Genomic DNA, 24,229 nt, shown 5'->3' on the forward strand with positions numbered 1-24,229 from the left:
GTTTTCCTATTTTTTGTAAAAAATGTATAGGGTCTCTATTGACCCGGTGTATGTAATAGGGCCCTATCATACACCCGGCGAAATGCGACGCCAGGCGCGACACAAGTGTTTTTTGCTAGTTTCAGCCCGACGCAGTTATCATTTTCACGTCCAGTGCCCACGTTGTTTAAATAGCAAATGCACTTGCGCCCATCTGAAAATAAGGTGTGTTCAGATGCGTTGTTGGCGTGTTGCTATTTTGAGGCAACTTCAGACGCGCCCTAAGTGCACCTGCGCCATGTTCTTCAAACCATGTGCTTAGATCATTAAAATAAGGCCCCTTGTGTAAATAGTTTTTTTTTCTGCGCAGCAATTGAAACTCTGGTGACTCAATTCATCTTTATACCTCAAGGTGGCGATGTCTGATACACAAGGATGACTTGATGTTTCACTCATAATTACTACAGGCATAAAACAAACGAAAACTATTTGCTGTACGCAATCAAATATTAACGCCACTGATAGTAGATCTGGTGAAGAAGCTGTCAGCGACCAAAATATTGATTTTGAAGACGTTGAAAATGAGTTTGAGATGGCGAATATGAGCCAGATGCTGAATGTACTTTGAAATGAGCTCCGATGATGGTAAAAAAAAAATCTGCTCAAATTGAACCCTTCCAAGTTCCAAAAGGTAACGAAATATGCTTTATTTGCTTTATGTAATTGTTATTAAAATATCAGGAGGGTTTTTAATATGGCGGCAGTGTTAGATATAGATCCGGGTCGCTAAAGACCCCAATATGTAATAATGATTGGCGAGCCATCCATGCATTTAAGGGTTAAAGGGTTCCTTACAAAGAATTTTGTCGCAGATGGCAAAAAACAAAATCTTTAAAAAAGATTTTTAGCTTTGCAAAATTCATCTCTGGATGTGGAAGAAAATAAAGATGTGTCATAATTTAATGCTGCGTGTTTTAAATGGAACATGTGGTGAAAATGTCTTCAGGCAAAGCAAAGACTCTAATGACTTTGTGCAGATGTGAAACGTCACAAGTGAAATACACACATAAATACATTAAAAAAAAAACTTTTGCATATCTTTTAACGCAGCCGTCGTCCTCTTTGCTGGAACTTCTGTTGTATTAAACGCTGCGAGATACATGGAATTCGATTAATTCCACAAACAATGAAATCAGCGTGAAATAAAGACAAACACTAAAAGGCAGAGTGGAGCGCTGAGCTAATTAAATGTTTTGCATTCTTGCCCGACTCTTGTGGTTGTCTACCGGCCTGGAGCCGTCTTTATCAGCTTACGTTTTTTTTGAGAGTGCGAAAAGATTTTTTTATTCTGTTTTCTTTTATACAAGTCGCTTCCAGCAAGGTGTCTCTCTGTTAATGCTTTCTCTCCCCTGCAGATTACGAATGACCCTTCTCACTCCCAAATACTCTATTCTTTACTGTAACCTCCTTCTCTTTGCGTGTGTGTCTGTGTTCACTGTTTGTGTCACTTTCAGCTCATCATATCCTGTCTTTCTACGCCTTATGACATATATAGAGTGACGATTATACGGGATGACAGCTGGAGTTACGCACTGGGGAGTGAGCATCTCTCTCTCGCTCTGCGCATGTTGCTCTTTGCTGGGCTTTGCTGGAGGGGCTGGGACAGGTCAGAAGGGCCGCCGCGAAAAACACACGCAGCATTGCACCAGCAGCGAACACCCCCACACCATATGGAGCTCACACACACACAGAGAAAGAAAAAGCCCTGAGCTACTTCCTGAAAAGGGACATGTGTCTTCTGACAGAACTGGCGTTCAGGCAAAAATGCTACATTTCTGCAACAAAAGTGACATTTAAAAAGAGAGAATGAGGAATAAAATAAACAGGCACTGCTAAGACAGAGCCTGTCAGACGCCGTTTCTGTCTTCTCACCATCGCCGGTTTTCTTTCTCCGCCTCTTCTGCCACCAAACACACATCTGTTCTTGCAGCATGCTGCAAAATGAGTTCTCCTCCATGAATGTGTGTGTATTATTATTTATACAGAGGCTTTTAAAAATCCTCTCGAGTCTGACGCGTGTCCCGAGGGAGTCCATCTCGACGTCTGACTCAACACGCTACTACACGCACGCTGACGCAAGCCCAAAAAACACTTCCAAACACATCGCTGTGCTCCACAATAAACTACTCGCAACGAGGCTGCCGGTGCATTTCAGCAACATTTCATCACCTGCCTATTTTTTCTGAGCGAGTTCAAGAGTGTCTTGCTAGATGGTGATTGACACTAGAAAATTCTTGTCTTGTCATATCACATTCTGACCTCTAGGGGAGCTGTAAGAGATACAGTAGATGTACAGTTTGAGACAGCACATCCAACGCATGTCTAATGCATACTAGTGTACATGCAAAAATGACAAGAAGTGTCATTTCTCAAATGCACCTGCGATAAATGGTAATCCTACCATCGATTTAATAAATTTTGCCTTTTAGCCTATCAGTTAGGACTACTGGGGTAGTCACTTTATTAATATTCATGAGCTAAGCTAAGGGGTCGTTTACACAACACCGCTTTCAACTAAAAACGGAAAACTTTTATGCATTTTGGCCATTAATTTACAAGACAATGCCATTTTGGGGGCCTGAAAACGCAAACTTTTGAAAACGTTTTTCTAAAGTGCACGTTTTTGAAAGTGATGTTATCTCTGTGTAAACTACAAAAACACGAATTTGTGAAAACGTTGACGTCAGTCTATAGGCGTGTAGTTTTTCTTTACAAAGTGACATCGCCACCTACTGGCCTGGCAGCAGAATACAGCGTTTTTAGTCATTTTCGCAGGGATCGTTTTGACAAGGTTGGCGTTTGTACAAAGGAAAAACTTTTCAGTTTTTAGCATATTGTTGTTGTGTATACGTACCCTAAGTGTTATGCGTCCCCCAATTCAAAATTTTTACCAATCAGGCGAAACGGGGGTGCGGGGCATGTATTGCAAATGTGTGTTTACAGCAACTATATATGAAGTTACAAATACATATCAACATATGAGAGGAGAAATGTATAATTTCTGGATACTTTGAATTATTAACTCATATTTCAGCAATTATTATTTATTTTTTTAAAGTACCTTTCAAGGGGACATATGAAAATCTGATTTTTTCCGTGTTTAAGTGCTATAATCAGGTCGCCAGTGCATCTACCAACCCAACGTGAAAAAAGGACAACACAGTAACTTTGTTTTGGCAAGCCTTTCTCTGTAAGCATGTGAAAAAACAAGACGCTCAGATTTCGCTCCCCTGGTGATGTAAGACGTGCAGATTAAGGGGCGGTAATATTATAATAAGATCGCCTTATATCGCCTTATCGCACATTTCCACCAACAGCACCGCCATTTTGTTTTCGCAAGCGAGGCAAAGCTGCAGATGAAGAAAATGTAAGGATTTTTAAGTAATGCAATGTGTTTTTTCAGTTCAGGCAGCTCCACTTTCCGTGTGCTTTCCCTTAGCCTCCATACGCTCTATTACTTTATGCTAGCACAAACAGAAGATGGCACATGCTAGTCGATGAGTTGAATCAACTCCTAGTAAGCTGTAACTTCTTCCTGAGTCTCTCCATCAGTGTCGACTCCGGTTTGAACAATGTAAGGCTGAACACTTTCGTCATTTTGGCTGCGTGAGATTCTCCAGCTTTGTTGTTGTTGAGCTGTTAAAGCTCCGCCCTCTTCTGGAAAGGGGGGCGGGAGCAGCAGCTCATTTGCATTTAAAGGGACACACACAAAAACGGCATGTTTTTGCTCACACCCAAATAGGGGCAAATTTGACAAGCTATAATAAATGATCTGTGGGGGATTTTGAGCTGAAACTTCACAGACACATTCTGGAGACACCAGAGACTTATATTACATCATTCTGTTCTGCTTTTTTACTCTTTCTCAGTATGTCTCACGTTTTTAAATGCAAGAATGTGTTCTGTGTGAACAGCCCCTTAGTGGGTGCTTCTTGGCCAGAATAAATTGCAATGTGGATCAAACTGTATGCTGATAGTCTGGCTCAGTGAGGCGGTGAGTTACCTGGCCCAGGCCTTCAGCTGTGACAGACTCATGGTCGTCCCCTTCCTCAGCTGCACAACTGCAGTGACCTTCTGACCCCAGACGGCATCCGGAGCACCAATAACAGCCACATCTAAAGAAAAGAAGGTGTGTAGACAGTGCATATGCAGTCCATAAGTGCATGTGTATGTCGCATGAATGTGCATGTACCTGTGATATCCGGGTGGGCTAGCAGATGTCTCTCCACATCTAGCGCACTGATCTTGTATCCTCCGCTCTTGATGATGTCCACTGAAGTGCGGCCCAAGATCCAGTACACGCCATCTCTGTAGAGAGCGGTGTCACCTGAAAGAGCAACCACTACACAGTTTAATGGAGGTCTGTCCGTGAAAGCGACTGTATAGTCTACATCCTCCCACTACAGCTGTGGAAGGAGGCAGTAATAAGACTATGAAGGTTGTGTTTGTGTGGTTGCTGTAAGTTGTCCTCTTCTGAGCTTTAATAATAGCCTGTAGTCAGGCTCAAGATCTTCTGCTTGCAATCTTAAAAACCAATTGCACAGAGCTGCTCAGCTGGAGACTGCTTAATTACCACCCCATAACACGCAAACACACTACAGCCATCAGCACAGCCAACAGTGCAAAACAGGTGCAAGTTTCCGGCATCAGGTTTCCTAATTGAAAGCGAAATGGTGCTACAAATAGACAAAATCAAAGCCAATCCAAACTTATTTGATGTTTGATGTACAGATATGTGAAGCTGAAGGCCCTGCCCGAAATGGCAAACTTCATGTGCACTTGCTGTCTTGTGGATTGCTCATGTCTGTTAAGTCCACAAGACCGTATGGTGTCCCGTTTGTCATTTCAGGTTTCAGAAGGGTGCTTTAAAAGTTTATAAACTATAATAACTAACTTCCGGCAGACGGTCTATGCAAGTCGAGTTACGGCAAAACAACAAACTCAAGCTCCTCTGCTCTTATATCAAAATCCTCAGCAGTGTTCATTTTGACAGCAAATTTTGATTTAGTTTTATAGTCTTTTGATTAAAATAGTTTTAGTCATCGAAAATTGTTTTAGTTTTAGTCGACTAAATCTACAGTCGACTAAAATGTCATTTAGTTAAATTGTAATGCATTAAGTAAGCATTTCTCTAACAATACGCAGATGCAATACACTGATATGCATCTGATATTCTCCAAACTTATGTTCACTTAAGACAACCAACTGTACTTTACTCGCCAAAGCGGACAGTTTTTGACTGTTCAAGTGCAAAGAGACACGAAAGAGAGCTCAATTCAGTACTTGTCATTTCAATTCAGGTTTTGCTTTTCAATGTCTATATAGTTTTTTATTTCTGTTTTAGTTATTTTAGTACATCAGGTTAAGCTAACGCTTGGAAACTAGAAGAAATAAAATAAGTTTACATTTTTTATGTATTTATTTTTTATTTCAGTTAATGTTTATTTCAAGTAATGAAGATTTTTTTATGGATTTAGGTTTAGTTAACTATAATAACTCTTATACTTGTAAAATATATTGAATAATGTTCTTAGTCTTTCCTTCCTGTGACAGTAGATACAGTAGTTTACTATACAGAAATTAAATGAACAATAATAATAAATAATAATAATAAACCATCCCGAAATACTCTTGTTCTGAAATGTCTGCGGTCTGTACTGTAGTTGCAGCTGCTCATTTAAGTTCAGGTGAGGGATAATAAAATATGTGTTCTTACAACCGTCTAAAACATATTACCATATAAACATTGCGTAGTAAACATTGTCATAATTAGCTTGTAAGCAATCGCTTGGCATAAATGTGCGCTTTTCATTAATGTGAAGCAGTCTGAATTGCTGCTGGGCGAGCCTGTAGAGGGCGCAGCAGCGCCGCGTTTCCCGCAGTTAGATCAGCGCGTTACACTTCAAATGTGCGCATCTTCCACACAGGACAGCAGTCCTGACCGGATATCTTCCCAAATCGTCCCTCTCTATCATTTTCGTCTCGTTTTTATTTGTTGACGAAAATTAGAGTGGATTTTAGTCATAGCTTCAGTCATTCAAAATGCATTTTTATTTAGTCATCGTCTCGTTTTCGTCCGTGAAAAAATGAAAAGTTTGGTTCCAAAACGCAATAACTCCATTTTGATTATTTTGAGTAAATATGTGTTTTCTTTACCAAGAAAGTGGCAAGATGAAAACCACTATTTTCTGTTTCAAACTTTCACATAGCATCTTTTGGATATAAAAACATTAAAAATTCAAATCTACATTTTGATTTTAAAAGGTTTATTATAAAAACGTATTATTTTTTTTCCCAAAATGCAATAAATCCATGACACTTTTGTTTTTCAAAATGCAATTAATTCCATCAATATAAAAGTTATTTTTCAAATTGAAAATACACAACAAAGTAAGTTGATTCACATATATGACAGAGTCTAAACTTCACCAATATTTATCTTATATTCGGGCATTTGACTAAAAATACATTCAGCCGTCGCTCCCAAAATGGACATCTTAATGTTAATGTTATGAATTATTTGTCATTACCGATTAAAGAGTATCTGGCGCCACCGCACGGTTAAATAAACACATTTGCCGAGTACATTGGTATTTTTTTACTTTTTTACTTTTAAAAAAGCCTTTAATGTTTACAGTGCGTGGAATGGTGCGCTGTGATTGGTTGAGAGCAAATATATCGCGTTCTGCAGAAAAAGGAGACTGCCGTTTGTCACGTTTTGGAAAGAAAGGGAGAAAACATGACAGAATAACACGACGGATATCGCATTTTGCGCAAAATTAATAAATGTCTTTTCAATACCGACCAGATACAATACTGATTTTGGCGGAAACTCAATTTTTTGAAAATGGCGTTTATCGCGTTTTGGAACCAAACTCTTCAAATGTAGCTGACGAAAATTATGACGAAAATTATTCATCAATGAAATTAACACTGATCCTCAGACATTTCTTTTTAAAAATTCTCGTTTTAAATTCTAATTCGTGACCGGTGTTTTGTTTTGCTCTCTCCTCCGTGCTTCGTCAGTATGTCATGCATTGGGTCAGGGGTTACTCTTTTGCCATAACTCGATTTGCGTAGGCTGTCTGACGGATGCTAGTTATTTTAGTTTATAAAGTTTTAAATATGGATATTTTTCTAACAAAACCCATCACTTCACTTCAGAAGGCCTTTATTAACCCACTGGAGTCATATGGATTACCTTTATGATGGATGGATGGACTTTTTTGGACTTCAAAATCAGGAGCACCATTCACTCCCATTATAAAGCTTGGAAGAGCCAGGATATTTTTTAATATAACTCTGATTGTGTTTGTCTGAAAGAAGATAGTCATATACATGTAGGATGGCTTGAGGGTGAGTAAATCATAATTTTCATTTTTGGGAGAACTATCCCTTTAATGGTGTGGCCATCACAACAGAGTCCATACTCTCCCGTAGCCTCATGAGAGAGAAAAGTGTCCATCAGATGCACACTACAAAATCACAGCTGAACCAATTGTTTTATGAATACCGCATATTCAGACTAATTTGCCATATTTCTTTTTGCATACTATTAGGGGAAATTAAACCAAGCAACCGACAAAGTTGTGCATGGCTTGTCGCAGTTGTGAATCTCAGATCAAGAGGGAAAATTCAGCTTTTTCGCTTTATCATGACATGCCTGGTTAGGACAAGGTGTTATCCTCCAGTTTAACACACACCTTGATGAGAGGCCAAAGATTTCAATCTGAGTCTGAAAAGTACAAGCCATCACTAGCCAGACAGTCTTCCAATCTCTTTAACAGACCGAAGACAAAGAGACTACTCATCGAGTGTTGGGGCTCAGCTGGAGCAGGACCATGAAGCTGACAGGAAATAGGTCATAGCAGGTGAGTGACTGAGTGTGAAAGAAAAGGAGGAAAGAACATTGGGCAAAGGTGTTGGATGTCCAGCGTGGATCATTATTGAGTGCTAAGCCCCAGCTGTGGTGAAGGGGAGTTGAGAAACGAGAGAGCATGTGTGTGAGCTGTGTGAAGGTTAAGGACGATATGTCATGGGTTATAGTGTGTGTGTGTGTGTGTGTGTGTGTGAGAGAGGGGAGGTTAAGTTGGCAGGGCAGGGGCAACTGGACATAAGCTGTGACTGGTGGGAGATGAAAGACAATTGATGAGTGAGATGGGAATCACGTCCACATGGTCAGTCGATACATCAGCACCTAAAAACTCTAATTAGCTTCCATTCTTTATTGCTGCAATGCTTCCATTCCCTTCCTAGAGGAAAAATCATGATTAATATTAAAGGGTTAGTTCAACTAAAAATGAAAATTCTGTCATTAATTACTCATCCTAATGTCATCCAAACCCGTAAGACTTTTGTTCATCTTCAGAACACAAATTAAGATATTTTTGATGAAATCCGATGGCTCAGTGAGGCCTGAGCAATGACATTTCCTCTCTCAAGATCCATTAATGTACTAAAAACATATTTAAATCAGTTCATGTGAGTACAGTGGTTCAATATTAATATTACAAAGCCACGAGAATATTTTTGGTGCGCCAAAAAAACAAAATAATGACTTTTATAGTGATGGGCGATTTCAAAACACTGCTTCAGGAAGATTCGGAGCGTTATGAATCTTTTGTGTCGAATCATGATTCGGATCGCGTGTCAAACCACCAAACTGCTAAAATCACGTGACTTTGGCATTCCGAACCGCTGATTCGATACGCTGATTCATTTGTGCTCTGAAGCTTCCTGAAGCAGTGTTTTGAAATCGGCCATCACTATAAAAGTCGTTATTTTGTTTTTTTGGTGCACCAAAAATATTCTCGTCGCTTTATAATATTAATATTGAACCACTGTACTCACATGAACTGATTTAAATATGTTTTTAGTACAATAATGGATCTTGAGAGAGGAAATGTCATTGCTCAGGCCTCACTGAGCCATCGGATTTCATCAAAAATATCTTAATTTGTCTGTTAAAGGCCTCACAGGTGTGGAACAACATGAGGGTGAGTAATTAATGACATTATTTTCATTTTTGGGTGAACTAACCCTTTAATTACTCACCCTCATGTCGTTTCAAACCCGTAAGACTTTCGTTCATCTTCAGAACACAAATGAAGACCTTTTTAATGAAATTTGTAAGATTTCTGTCCCTTCATTGACAGCCTTCAGAACTACCTCTTTCAAGCCCTAGAAAGGTAGTAAAGACATCATTTTAGTAATGCATGTGACTCCAGTGGTTTAACCTCAACCTTATGAAGTGACACGAGTGCTTTGTTTGCACAATCAAAATATTAATCTCCAGCAGTTGTTGCGTGAACGCTCGTTGTGGATTAATATTTTGTAAATAAAGTGGTAAATTATGTTTTTTTGCACTCACGTCATTAAAAAAAAAATCTTTTTTTGTGTTCTGAAGATGAACGAAAGTCCTGCGGGTGTGGAACGACATGAGGGTGAGTAAATATGGCAGAATTTTCATTTTTGGGTGAACTAACCCTTTAAGATTAAAATCTAGGGGCATATCTAGAAAACACAGAGACATTTGACCCTTTTCTAGTAAGTTACCTCTTAAAAACCATCTCCTATAAATCTCATAGCAACACCTTGGCAACATAGTGAGTTTTGCACAGGTAAATACCACATACATTTCATCTAGAAATGTCTAGTTTCATTCATAATTGCTTCAACTCATTACACTGAGGTGCTAAAATAGGCAGTGGGAGTTCAAATCTCACTTTGAAAGTTAAGGCCGTCGCTGAGTGTCTGTCAGCTTCGTTTTTGCTGTGCGTTCTGCACTAGTTGCTTTTCGGCCAATTGAGCATGTTGCAATGGCGGAGTCTGCTGGTGAGAGAGATCGCTTTGATCGACTACCAGCAAACCAGTGCACAAGAAGAACAAGGGAAGTGATGAACACAAGCAAACGACGAGCTCGAGCAAGTTTGGTGTGTTTGAATGACGAATACTGACTACTGTCACCTGCTGGTGTGTTATTTCCCCACATAGGTGCCGAATATACATGCTAGTGGCTGTAGTCTTTGTGGTGCATTGAAGTGCAACTTTGGTTGGTTTGGTGTGTCTGGGACTTTACATTTCTACATTTGTATTTTTTTAGAAAATGACTAGATAAGACCCTTATTCCTCATCTGGTATCGTGTAAAGCTCTTTGAAGCTGCACTGAGTCCCGTTTGGAGTCCATTGAAGTCCACTATAAGGAGAATAATCCTGGAATGTTTTCACCAAAAACCTTCATTTCTTTTTGCCCGAAGAAAGAAAGACATGAACATCTTGGATGACATGAGGGTGAGTAAATTATCAGAAAAATTTTATTTGAAAGTGAACTAATCCTTTAACCTCAGAAATACATACCGCTGTTATGAAAATTTTGGCCGATACCGATAACCGATAATATTTAAAAGCCGATAACCGATATATTGGCTGATAAATCTAAATCCAAATTTTTATATAATTTTTGAGAGCCTGATTACAAAAACAAAAGTCTCACCATTAAAAGCCATGTCCAAAACACACAATTATAATATTCTCATTATAATTTTATGTAGCCTATATGACAGACACATGTTGAACTTAACTGTATTTTCCTTTTTGAAATGACTCCAATCATATTTCAAGCAATTCAAGCCATCATGGTGAACAGTGCGCATCTGAAGTGTCTCAGCTGAAAGAAATAATCCATTATTTATTGTCTTTGATAATCGGCCATATTTTCTTATTGGGCTGATAACGATAACGTTAAAAGTGAACATATATCGGCCGATACCGATATGGCAGCCGATATATCGTGCATCTCTAAAAGGAATAAATAAATCATGGCTGATGTGAATAGCGCATTTCTACAGTGGTATCCATAACTGAAAATAAATAAATAAATAGACTAATGTTATAAAAGGAATTAGGGATGCACCGATATGAAAATTTTGGCCGATACCGATATGGTGGCATCTCCAACAGGAATAAATGAATCATGGCTGATGTGAATAGCGCATTTCTACAGTGGCATCCATAACTGAAAACTTTTGCATGCTGATAGGTGTGAGTATAAGTGCAATATGTATCAGTTGGCACAACATAAAGATTTTTGTATACAAAGTGCACATATAAAACAACCGCCTTTTCTGTAATTCTCAATAAAGCTCTAAAACGTACAGCATTTCATCTTTTTTTCCTCTTTGACTCTCTCCCTCACCCCTCTCTCTCTCCATCTCCAGCGAGGAGCACGGCATCAATAGAGGGCCCATCTGTTCCCATACATCAGGCTCTTCATTTCAGTTTATTAGCTGGGATAAATCATAAATATTTCATTATACATCATGGGCGGCTGTCGCAGGGACGGCGCAATTTATCAGCGCTGCCCTCTCTTGCCGCCCAGCACTGGAGCAATAAGCTTTCCAGTCTATTAAACAAGATTGATACAGTGTGTAAATTTAGATATTGGGAATTTCTTCACAGACCACTGCTCCACAGTGATAGGCTGGGGTGAGGTGAAGGAGAAGCGGGTGGGTGGAAGGAGACAGGGAGAGAGAGAGAGAGCGAGGGATGGGGGCGGTGGGGAAAAGTGGCTGGGTGTTAACAGCAGTAAGAGTGTATTTACACTCGCCCCGTCCCTCTTTAAAATAACCCCATCCGCAAACGCAAGGTGTAATTTGGTCACAGCGGCACAGCTTCCTTCTCATGGAAATGAACCAGGAACATGTTTGACATGGGGATAGATAAGCTGTTGGTGTGTGAGGGGAGAGAATTTACAGAGGTTTTCATCCTCTTTAAGAATCCGTAATGCCCCTGGGGAGGGATCAAAGGTCACAGAAAGTATTAAATCCTCATGTCAGGGGTTTTCTTTGCAAAAGAAGGATGGTGTTGATGTGGATATGAATAAACAACAACAGCTGAAAGCTACCTCTTCCACAAAAAAAGAGTTTTTGTCCTAAACGTCAAACGATAAACAACATTGTTTGGTTTCCATTTCTGCAGTATTGCACTGGGCAGTACAGAATTACAGTACAACAGTACTTCATATTGCTTTGAAGAAAACAAAACCTTGTAAACAACGTTGAACGGCAAAGACCTCAGATGCATGTTGTGAGTCACTGACATGAAGTAAACAATGACCCGGCAACTACATGACAACTTTTCTGGGCGAATAGTAAAATGAGTAATTGTGCGAACACTAATATGAACCGCTGCATAAACGCAGTGGCAGCGAAGGCATCAGTCTACTGGAGTCACTGCAGAAGCGCTACGGCCCAGCAGCTTTCCTAATTAAAATGATAAGAAGCTTTATTGCACGAGTTGGTTTTTTTCCTCACTCTCTGGCTGAGGTGTTTAAGTGAACACAGCCATGTTGCATGCTAAACAAGCACGAACACATGATGCAATGAGGAGAAAGCATCCCAAAGACGACTCGTGCATTTAAAGTGAAGTCATCCTTCACACTATTTCCACATACAGTGTCAATTCAGATGGTGAGCTGAGGTTTGGTGACAAAAGAGCATTGCTTTAACGTGTGTTTGGTTTAGATTTGTGTAAATATTTGATTTAACACGACACAAGATGTAGTTTTTGCAGGCACACAAAAAGCCAACAAACACATCTCTGAAAGCTATGGAAGCTTGTTTCTGCCACTGAATAAAAAGTAAAAAAGGCTTTTTATCTCAGAATTCTGACTTTTTTTCTCAGAATTACATGATATAACCTCACACTTGTGTTATAAAGTCTAAATTGTGTCAGAAATTGTGTGTAAAGTCAGAATTAAGTGATATAAACGCGCATTTGCGAGTTATAAGGTCAGAATTGTGAGATATAAACTCACAATTGTGTTATAAAGTCCGAATTGTGTGATATAAACTCGTAATTACATGATATAAAGTCAGAATTAAGTGATATAAATGCACATTTGTGAGTTATAAAGTCAGAATTGTGAGATATAAACTCACAATTGCGTCTTTTAAAGTCAGAATTAAGTGATATGAACTCGCAATTGCATTATAAAGTCCGAATTACATAATATAAACTTGCAATTGCGTGTTATAAATTCAGAATTACGTGATATAAATGCGCATTTGCGAGTAATAAAATCAAAATTGCGAGATATAAACTCGCAATTGATTGTTATAAAGTCCGAATCGTGTGATATAAAAACAATTGCGCGTTATAAAGTCAGAATTGCATGTTTATATCTCTTCAGAATTGTGAGAAAAAACAGGGTAAAGTCAGAATTGCGAGATTATCTTTTAAATGGTTTTATTTTGTGGTGGAAACAAGCTTCCGTAGAAAGCTCCTTGCACATGTCAACACTTAAACAAACATAAATAGGCTGTTTTGCTGGGAGCTCAGGGTGTAAACAAATACAACACACACACACACACACCATACACACATATGCTTGCACGAGAGGCTGAAGGGGGGTTGACAGCTCTGGAAAGGGCAGTGTGACAGAGGCCATGTTTCACGTCCAGCACACTTACACATCAGTGAACAAACACAGCGCTCTGACAAGCTGTGAGCTCCACTGCTCCTCCTGAACATGTGCGAATGACTCTATATTCCCTGACAGCCATGAAAGCAAAACTGAGGTGAGGAACATAGACTCTTCCTTACAAACACACTGCTTTAAGATATTGAATGTCGACTGGGTTTGTGACTCTTGAACTGAGCCTCTGAGAACTGAGAAATTTAAAAGAGAAATAATGAAAAAAAAAAAAAAAACACTTTAACACTATAAAGCCTACAATGAAAGCTTGTTTCCACCACTGAATAAAAAATAAAAAAGGTAATTGCGACTTTTTATCTCACATTTCTCTTTTTCCCCACAGCATTGCATCATAAAGCCAGAATTGCGTGAGATAAAGTTGCAGTTGCGAGTTATAAAGTCAGAATTGCACATTATAAAGTCAGAATTGCATGATATAAAGTCAGAATTGCATGATATAAAGTCAGAATTGCATGATATAAAGTCAGAATTGCAAGATATAAAGTCAGAATTGCATGATATAAAGTCAGAATTGCAAATTATAAAGTCAGAATTGCATGATATAAAGTCAGAATTGCAAATTATAAAGTCAGAATTGCATGATATAAAGTCAGAATTGCATGATATAAAGTCAGAATTGCATGATATAAAGTCAGAATTGCATGATATAAAGTCAGAATTGCAAATTATAAAGTCAGAATTGCATGATATAAAGTCAGAATTGCAAATTATAAAGTCAGAATTGCATGATATAAAGTCAGAATTGCATGATATAAAGTCAGAATTGCATGATATAAAGTCAGAATTGCAAATTATAAAGTCAGAATTGCAAATTATAAAGTCAGAATTGCATGATATAAAGTCAGAATTGCAAATTATAAAGTCAGAATTGCATGATATAAAGTCAGAATTGCATGATATAAAGTCAGAATTGCATGATATAAAGTCAGAATTGCAAATTATAAAGTCAGAATTGCATGATATAAAGTCAGAATTGCATGTTATAAAGTCAGAATTGCAAATTATAAAGTCAGAATTGCGAGATATAAAGTCAGAATTGCATGTTATAAAGTCAGAATTGCAAATTATAAAGTCAGAATTGCGAGATATAAAGTCAGAATTGCGTGATATAAAGTCAGAATTGCATGATATAAAGTCAGAATTGCATGATATAAAGTCAGAATTGCAAATTATAAAGTCAGAATTGCAAGATATAAAGTCAGAATTGCATGATATAAAGTCAGAATTGCATGATATAAAGTCAGAATTGCAAATTATAAAGTCAGAATTGCAAATTATAAAGTCAGAATTGCAAATGATAAAGTCAGAATTGCAAATTATAAAGTCAGAATTGCATGATATAAAGTCAGAATTGCAAATTATAAAGTCAGAATTGCATGTTATAAAGTCAGAATTGCATGATATAAAGTCAGAATTGCAAATTATAAAGTCAGAATTGCATGTTATAAAGTCAGAATTGCAAATGATAAAGTCAGAATTGCATGATTTACAGTCAGAATTGCATGATATAAAGTCAGAATTGCATGTTATAAAGTCAGAATTGCATGTTATAAAGTCAGAATTGCATGATATAAAGTCTGAATTGCATGATATAAAGTCAGAATTGCAAATTATAAAGTCAGAATTGCAAGATATAAAGTCAGAATTGCATGATATAAAGTCAGAATTGCAAATTATAAAGTCAGAATTGCATGATATAAAGTCAGAATTGCATGATATAAAGTCAGAATTGCAAATTATAAAGTCAGAATTGCATGTTATAAAGTCAGAATTGCATGATATAAAGTCAGAATTGCAAATGATAAAGTCAGAATTGCAAATGATAAAGTCTGAATTGCAAATGATAAAGTCAGAATTGCATGATTTACAGTCAGAATTGCATGATATAAAGTCTGAATTGCAAATTATAAAGTCAGAATTACATGATATAAAGTCTGAATTGCAAATTATAAAGTCAGAATTGCATGATATAAAGTCAGAATTGCAAATGATAAAGTCAGAATTGCAAATGATAAAGTCAGAATTGCATGATTTACAGTCAGAATTGCATGATATAAAGTCTGAATTGCAAATTATAAAGTCTGAATTGCATGTTATAAAGTCAGAATTGCATGTTATAAAGTCAGAATTGCATGTTATAAAGTCAGAATTGCATGATATAAAGTCTGAATTGCAAATTATAAAGTCAGAATTGCATGATATAAAGTCTGAATTGCAAATGATAAAGTCAGAATTGCATGATTTACAGTCAGAATTGCATGATATAAAGTCTGAATTGCAAATTATAAAGTCAGAATTGCATGATATAAAGTCAGAATTGCAAATTATAAAGTCAGAATTGCATGATATAAAGTCAGAATTGCATGATATAAAGTCAGAATTGCATGATATAAAGTCAGAATTGCAAATTATAAAGTCAGAATTGCATGATATAAAGTCAGAATTGCATGTTATAAAGTCAGAATTGCAAATTATAAAGTCAGAATTGCATGATATAAAGTCAGAATTGCATGATATAAAGTCAGAATTGCATGATATAAAGTCAGAATTGCAAATTATAAAGTCAGAATTGCAAGATATAAAGTCAGAATTGCATGATATAAAGTCAGAATTGCATGATATAAAGTCAGAATTGCAAATTATAAAGTCAGAATTGCAAATTATAAAGTCAGAATTGCATGATATAAAGTCAGAATTGCATGTTATAAAGTCAGAATTGCAAATGATAAAGTCAGAATTGCAAATTATAAAGTCAGAATTGCATGATATAAAGTCAGAATTGCAAATTATAAAGTCAGAATTGCATGTTATAAAGTCAGAATTGCATGATATAAAGTCAGAATTGCAAATTATAAAGTCAGAATTGCATGTTATAAAGTCAGAATTGCAAATGATAAAGTCAGAATTGCATGATTTACAGTCAGAATTGCATGATATAAAGTCAGAATTGCATGTTATAAAGTCAGAATTGCATGTTATAAAGTCAGAATTGCATGATATAAAGTCTGAATTGCATGATATAAAGTCAGAATTGCAAATTATAAAGTCAGAATTGCAAGATATAAAGTCAGAATTGCATGATATAAAGTCAGAATTGCATGTTATAAAGTCAGAATTGCATGATATAAAGTCAGAATTGCAAATGATAAAGTCAGAATTGCAAATGATAAAGTCAGAATTGCAAATGATAAAGTCAGAATTGCATGATTTACAGTCAGAATTGCATGATATAAAGTCTGAATTGCAAATTATAAAGTCAGAATTACATGATATAAAGTCTGAATTGCAAATTATAAAGTCAGAATTGCATGATATAAAGTCAGAATTGCATGTTATAAAGTCAGAATTGCAAATTATAAAGTCAGAATTGCATGATATAAAGTCAGAATTGCATGTTATAAAGTCAGAATTGCAAATTATAAAGTCAGAATTGCGAGATATAAAGTCAGAATTGCATGTTATAAAGTCAGAATTGCAAATTATAAAGTCAGAATTGCGAGATATAAAGTCAGAATTGCGTGATATAAAGTCAGAATTGCATGATATAAAGTCAGAATTGCATGATATAAAGTCAGAATTGCAAATTATAAAGTCAGAATTGCAAGATATAAAGTCAGAATTGCATGATATAAAGTCAGAATTGCATGATATAAAGTCAGAATTGCAAATTATAAAGTCAGAATTGCAAATTATAAAGTCAGAATTGCATGATATAAAGTCAGAATTGCATGTTATAAAGTCAGAATTGCAAATGATAAAGTCAGAATTGCAAATTATAAAGTCAGAATTGCATGATATAAAGTCAGAATTGCAAATTATAAAGTCAGAATTGCATGTTATAAAGTCAGAATTGCATGATATAAAGTCAGAATTGCAAATTATAAAGTCAGAATTGCATGTTATAAAGTCAGAATTGCAAATGATAAAGTCAGAATTGCATGATTTACAGTCAGAATTGCATGATATAAAGTCAGAATTGCATGTTATAAAGTCAGAATTGCATGTTATAAAGTCAGAATTGCATGATATAAAGTCTGAATTGCATGATATAAAGTCAGAATTGCAAATTATAAAGTCAGAATTGCAAGATATAAAGTCAGAATTGCATGATATAAAGTCAGAATTGCAAATTATAAAGTCAGAATTGCATGATATAAAGTCAGAATTGCATGATATAAAGTCAGAATTGCAAATTATAAAGTCAGAATTGCATGTTATAAAGTCAGAATTGCATGATATAAAGTCAGAATTGCAAATGATAAAGTCAGAATTGCAAATGATAAAGTCAGAATTGCAAATGATAAAGTCAGAATTGCATGATTTACAGTCAGAATTGCATGATATAAAGTCTGAATTGCAAATTATAAAGTCAGAATTACATGATATAAAGTCTGAATTACAAATTATAAAGTCAGAATTGCATGATATAAAGTCAGAATTGCAAATGATAAAGTCAGAATTGCAAATGATAAAGTCAGAATTGCATGATTTACAGTCAGAATTGCATGATATAAAGTCTGAATTGCAAATTATAAAGTCAGAATTGCATGTTATAAAGTCAGAATTGCATGTTATAAAGTCAGAATTGCATGATATAAAGTCTGAATTGCAAATTATAAAGTCAGAATTGCATGATATAAAGTCTGAATTGCAAATGATAAAGTCAGAATTGCATGATTTACAGTCAGAATTGCATGATATAAAGTCTGAATTGCAAATTATAAAGTCAGAATTGCATGATATAAAGTCAGAATTGCAAATTATAAAGTCAGAATTGCATGATATAAAGTCAGAATTGCATGTTATAAAGTCAGAATTGCAAATTATAAAGTCAGAATTGCATGATATAAAGTCAGAATTGCATGATATAAAGTCAGAATTGCATGATATAAAGTCAGAATTGCAAATTATAAAGTCAGAATTGCAAGATATAAAGTCAGAATTGCATGATATAAAGTCAGAATTGCATGATATAAAGTCAGAATTGCAAATTATAAAGTCAGAATTGCAAATTATAAAGTCAGAATTGCATGATATAAAGTCAGAATTGCATGTTATAAAGTCAGAATTGCAAATGATAAAGTCAGAATTGCAAATGATAAAGTCAGAATTGCATGATATAAAGTCAGAATTGCAAATTATAAAGTCAGAATTGCATGTTATAAAGTCAGAATTGCATGATATAAAGTCAGAATTGCAAATTATAAAGTCAGAATTGCATGTTATAAAGTCAGAATTGCAAATGATAAAGTCAGAATTGCATGATTTACAGTCAGAATTGCATGATATAAAGTCAGAATTGCATGTTATAAAGTCAGAATTGCATGTTATAAAGTCAGAATTGCATGATATAAAGTCTGAATTGCATGATATAAAGTCAGAATTGCAAATTATAAAGTCAGAATTGCAAGATATAAAGTCAGAATTGCATGATATAAAGTCAGAATTGCATGTTATAAAGTCAGAATTGCATGATATAAAGTCAGAATTGCAAATGATAAAGTCAGAATTGCAAATGATAAAGTCAGAATTGCAAATGATAAAGTCAGAATTGCATGATTTACAGTCAGAATCGCATGATATAAAGTCTGAATTGCAAATTATAAAGTCAGAATTACATGATATAAAGTCTGAATTGCAAATTATAAAGTCAGAATTGCATGATATAAAGTCAGAATTGCAAATGATAAAGTCAGAATTGCAAATGATAAAGTCAGAATTGCATGATTTACAGTCAGAATTGCATGATATAAAGTCTGAATTGCAAATTATAAAGTCAGAATTGCATGTTATAAAGTCAGAATTGCATGTTATAAAGTCAGAATTGCATGATATAAAGTCTGAATTGCAAATTATAAAGTCAGAATTGCATGATATAAAGTCTGAATTGCAAATGATAAAGTCAGAATTGCATGATTTACAGTCAGAATTGCATGATATAAAGTCTGAATTGCAAATTATAAAGTCAGAATTACATGATATAAAGTCTGAATTGCAAATTATAAAGTCAGAATTGCATGATATAAAGTCAGAATTGCAAATGATAAAGTCAGAATTGCATGATTTACAGTCAGAATTGCATGATATAAAGTCTGAATTGCAAATTATAAAGTCAGAATTGCGTGATATAAAGTCAGAATTGCATGTTATAAAGTCAGAATTGCATGTTATAAAGTCAGAATTGCATGATATAAAGTCTGAATTGCAAATTATAAAGTCAGAATTGCATGATATAAAGTCAGAATTGCATGATATAAAGTCAGAATTGCAAATGATAAAGTCAGAATTGCATGATATAAAGTCAGAATTGCAAATGATAAAGTCAGAATTGCATGATATAAAGTCAGAATTGCATGTTATAAAGTCAGAATTGCATGATATAAAGTCAGAATTGCAAATGATAAAGTCAGAATTGCATGATATAAAGTCAGAATTGCATGTTATAAAGTCAGAATTGCATGATATAAAGTCAGAATTGCATGATATAAAGTCAGAATTGCATGTTATAAAGTCAGAATTGCATGATATAAAGTCAGAATTGCATGTTATAAAGTCAGAATTGCATGATATAAAGTCAGAATTGCATGTTATAAAGTCAGAATTGCAAATGATAAAGTCAGAATTGCATGATATAAAGTCAGAATTGCATGATATAAAGTCAGAATTGCATGTTATAAAGTCAGAATTGCAAATGATAAAGTCAGAATTGCATGATATAAAGTCAGAATTGCAAATGATAAAGTCAGAATTGCGAGATATAAAGTCAGAATTGCATGTTATTAAGTCAGAATTGCATGATATAAAGTCAGAATTGCGAGATATAAAGTCAGAATTGCATGTTATAAAGTCAGAATTGCAAATGATAAAGTCAGAATTGCAAATGATAAAGTCAGAATTGCGAGATATAAAGTCAGAATTGCAAATGATAAAGTCAGAATTGCATGATATAAAGTCAGAATTGCACGTTATAAAGTCAGAATTGCAAATGATAAAGTCAGAATTGCATGATATAAAGTCAGAATTGCAAATGATAAAGTCAGAATTGCATGATATAAAGTCAGAATTGCATGTTATAAAGTCAGAATTGCAAATGATAAAGTCAGAATTGCATGATATAAAGTCAGAATTGCAAATGATAAAGTCAGAATTGCATGTTATAAAGTCAGAATTGCAAATGATAAAGTCAGAATTGCATGATATAAAGTCAGAATTGCAAATGATAAAGTCAGAATTGCATGATATAAAGTCAGAATTGCATGATATAAAGTCAGAATTGCAAATGATAAAGTCAGAATTGCATGATATAAAGTCAGAATTGCATGTTATAAAGTCAGAATTGCAAATGATAAAGTCAGAATTGCAAATGATAAAGTCAGAATTGTAAGTTTACATCATGCAATTCTGAGAAAAAAGTCACAATTGTGAAATAAAATGTTGCAATTATCTTTTTTTTATTCCGTGTTGGAAACGAGCTTCTATATCATATTTGATACATGAATTTCTATAGCTTTTAAATTATCAACATGATCAAAACTTTGCAGAAAATCCTTTTATACCCAATCCTCTACAAGCCCTTTGCCTGATAATTCACTCTTTTTTTTAGAATGTAGTATAATTGCAAAAAAAAGATCGTGGTTCACGTGTCTTTTGAAATCTTTACTGATTTTTATAAAGTAAACGCAAGAATAACATTTATATTGTTAGTAATGTTTCAAATTGAACACTTACTGACTGCGGCAATACATCTTTGCAGTTATTTCATTTTTTAGAAAAATCAGGAATATTTGTACATCTCTCAACTGTCATTGTATTGCATTATATGTTTTAAAACTACAGAGATTTGATCATAAAACTAAGCATTTAAATATCATCTTACTAAGGCATATTATTGCAGTAACAGCGTATTTTTTATATCGAGCAAGATTCGTTTGTGATCGGCAAGTACCGCAATGCTCTTTGAGATGAAGAAGAAACAAAAACATCAATGACTAGATCAATGAAGGATAATGTTGACAGTCAGCATATAAAGTGTTGTCTTCCTCCAATATGAGCACAAGTTGTAGATTAAGCGCGGCTTGATGGAAAGCGATCTCTGTTAAGTAACCAGATATACAGTAAACACTCACAGCTACATGAATATTAATGCAAGGATTTTAGAGCATTATAACACTTCTAGCTCCACAGAGAGCCTAATGAGGACGAATAACAGACAAGCACTGACAAAACACAAATGACATTTATTAACCTTAACTCTTTCACCACCATTGACGAGTTTTTCCCGGCAATCCATTTTTTCACTGTTATACAGTATGGGGCGCTGTTATGCATCTTCTAAAATAACACAATCTTCTAAAATAAAAACGTTGCATCACAATTAACATACTTCTATTACACAAGAATCAAACTTGTACATTTTTAAGTTGACCAAAATGTAAACCAAGTGAAAAAGGATCCAGTTCTCTTTGCATTCACATTGTGCACCACAACTAGTTTCATTAACATTTAAACAGAAATTATGCAACTAGTCGACTAGTCTAACAACCCCCCTGAAGAAAAGTCTGTATATGTGATCCTACTTAATCTATGAATCAAACAGTACAGTCCCATACTGAATGCAGCTGAAAAACATATGCAAAGTTTAAAAATGGTTAAAAAATGTGTTTGTCTACATTTGATAAACTTAAAACATAATCACAAACTCTTCCTCTTCAGGATTGTGGGTAGGTCCACCAGAAATAGCATATCATCCAGGCATCTTTGGCATCGTGTTTTTAACACACTATGGACTGGGATGCACTAATTCTAATCTTGCATACTATTTTTGAAAAGATAGTGTGCCCACTGGGACACAGCCGTAGTCTTATTTTGGTAATTAATACCCGAGCGAGTGCTTTGCATGTGGGTGAGTGATCTTATTTGTCTAATATGATTCAGTGAGAGGGGGCGGAATGGCTTTATGTTAATGGCACTGAATGCGCAGCTCACATCTGATAACAGCTCGACTTCAGAATAACATGAAGGTTTTGATTCTAAACTATATTCAGCTGTAGCATTCAGATACACAGTGAAATGATTCCATAATGTCTTAAGTTTATTTTCATACCCCATTGGCAAGTTGTTTTTTCCTGCTTTTAGCACAAATTTAACAAAGCAGATGGTATAGAAAAGAAACTTAAACTTTAAGCTTTTTTGGATATTACCTTTCATGCATCATATGTAATAGATATGCTTGTGAATGTAAGAGATCTGCAAAGTTTCAAAGATCAAAGTAGATTATTGTCTCCCAAAACAAAGCGATTCTGAACTGCCTGAAATGAGTCGTCAGTAATTACAGTCTACATAGGTTTGTAATTAATTTGCATAATGCCAGCCAATGGTCTTCATTGGCTAAACAGCCTCTCCTTTGCCCTGCCCTCAAACACTGTAGTTGTATCTGAGACGATGAAAGACTGTTACTCGAATTGATATGGTAAAACCGACGCCATCATTACTGTTTGTATAACTGTGCAGAGCTGAAATTCAGATAATAGGCGTTTCATTTCAGACACGCACTGCGGATCACCAATCACAACAGACTGGGTCATCTGACCAATCAGAGCAGAGTAGGTTCTTGGAAAGGCGGGGTTTAGAGAGACCGAATCTTTGATCGAGCCGTTTCAGACACTGTGAAAAATTAGGTGATGCGCAATGTATATGATGAGAAAACTGATCTACTAACAACACAGGTGCAATTTGGGTTAAGACCTGCTTTTTGGGGCATTAAATAATGCAGCAAATACCAGTAAATTGACTAGCGCAGACCTTAGTAAATCACCTTGCATGATTCATTTATATTATCTCCTCCCATAAATATTGGAAAAATTGGAAAAATAACTGTGTCCACACCTTTTCGTTGCTAATTTCTGACTGTGTGTCTTTAGAAAATCCTGACATTCATTTTTTTTAAAGTGCCCCAATTATGATATTTTAAAGGTTCCTAATTTTGTTTTGGAGACTCCTACAACAGGTTTACATGCATTCAAGGTCAGAAAACTTTAAAGGTGCCCTAGAACCAGTTTTTACAAGATGTAATATAAGTCTAAGGTGTCCCCTGAATGTGTCTGTGAGGTTTCAGCTCAAAATACCCCATAGATTTTTTATAATAAATTTTTTTAAATGCCTATTTTGGGGCATCATTAACTATGCACCGATTCAGGCTGCGGCCCCTTTAAATCTTACGTTAATACTGGCTGCCCTTGTCTAATGCCTTTAACATGGGCTGGCATATGCAAATATTGGGGTCGTACATATTAATGATCCCGACTGTTACGTAACAGTCGGTGTTATGTTGAGATTCGCCTGTTCTTCGGAGGTCTTTTAAACAAATTAGATTTACACAAGAAGGAGGAAACAACGGTGTTTGAGACTCACTGTATGTCATTTCCATGTACTGAACTCTTGTTATTCAACTATGCCAAGGTAAATTCAATTTTTGAATCTAGGGCACCTTTACGTTTCTTATCAAATACAAAGCACATTGCCTCATTTCTCAAAGAGTCTGAAAATAACTCGTCCGATGATTCAGTCTCTCTAAGCCCCGCCTTTCTGCAAGCTACTATGCTCTGATTGGCCAGATGGCCCAGTCTGTTGTGTCCGTTTACAGAGCGTGTCAGAAACGAAACGCACATTACCATATCTGAATTTCAGCTCTGGAGG

General features: G+C 35.5%; 1 protein-coding gene across 4 annotated transcripts in view; it reads right to left on the reverse strand.

Moving 5' to 3' along the window:
- acsf3 (acyl-CoA synthetase family member 3) overlaps positions 1-24,229 on the reverse strand; it is a 74,316-nt gene that overhangs the window by 2,106 nt on the left and 47,981 nt on the right. For 3 of the 4 annotated variants that reach the window (XM_048186375.1, XM_048186378.1, XM_048186377.1), the window contains exons 8-9: positions 4,232-4,381; positions 4,043-4,154 (exon numbers count right to left, since the gene is read on the reverse strand). In XM_048186375.1, coding sequence (XP_048042332.1) covers positions 4,043-4,154; positions 4,232-4,381 — 262 coding nt within the window. The remainder of the gene's footprint in view (positions 1-4,042; positions 4,155-4,231; positions 4,382-24,229) is intronic. The other variant, XM_048186379.1, reaches the window with a different exon arrangement.

This window comes from Megalobrama amblycephala, linkage group LG3 (assembly GCF_018812025.1).
Source record: "Megalobrama amblycephala isolate DHTTF-2021 linkage group LG3, ASM1881202v1, whole genome shotgun sequence".
NCBI classification, from domain to species: domain Eukaryota; kingdom Metazoa; phylum Chordata; class Actinopteri; order Cypriniformes; family Xenocyprididae; genus Megalobrama; species Megalobrama amblycephala.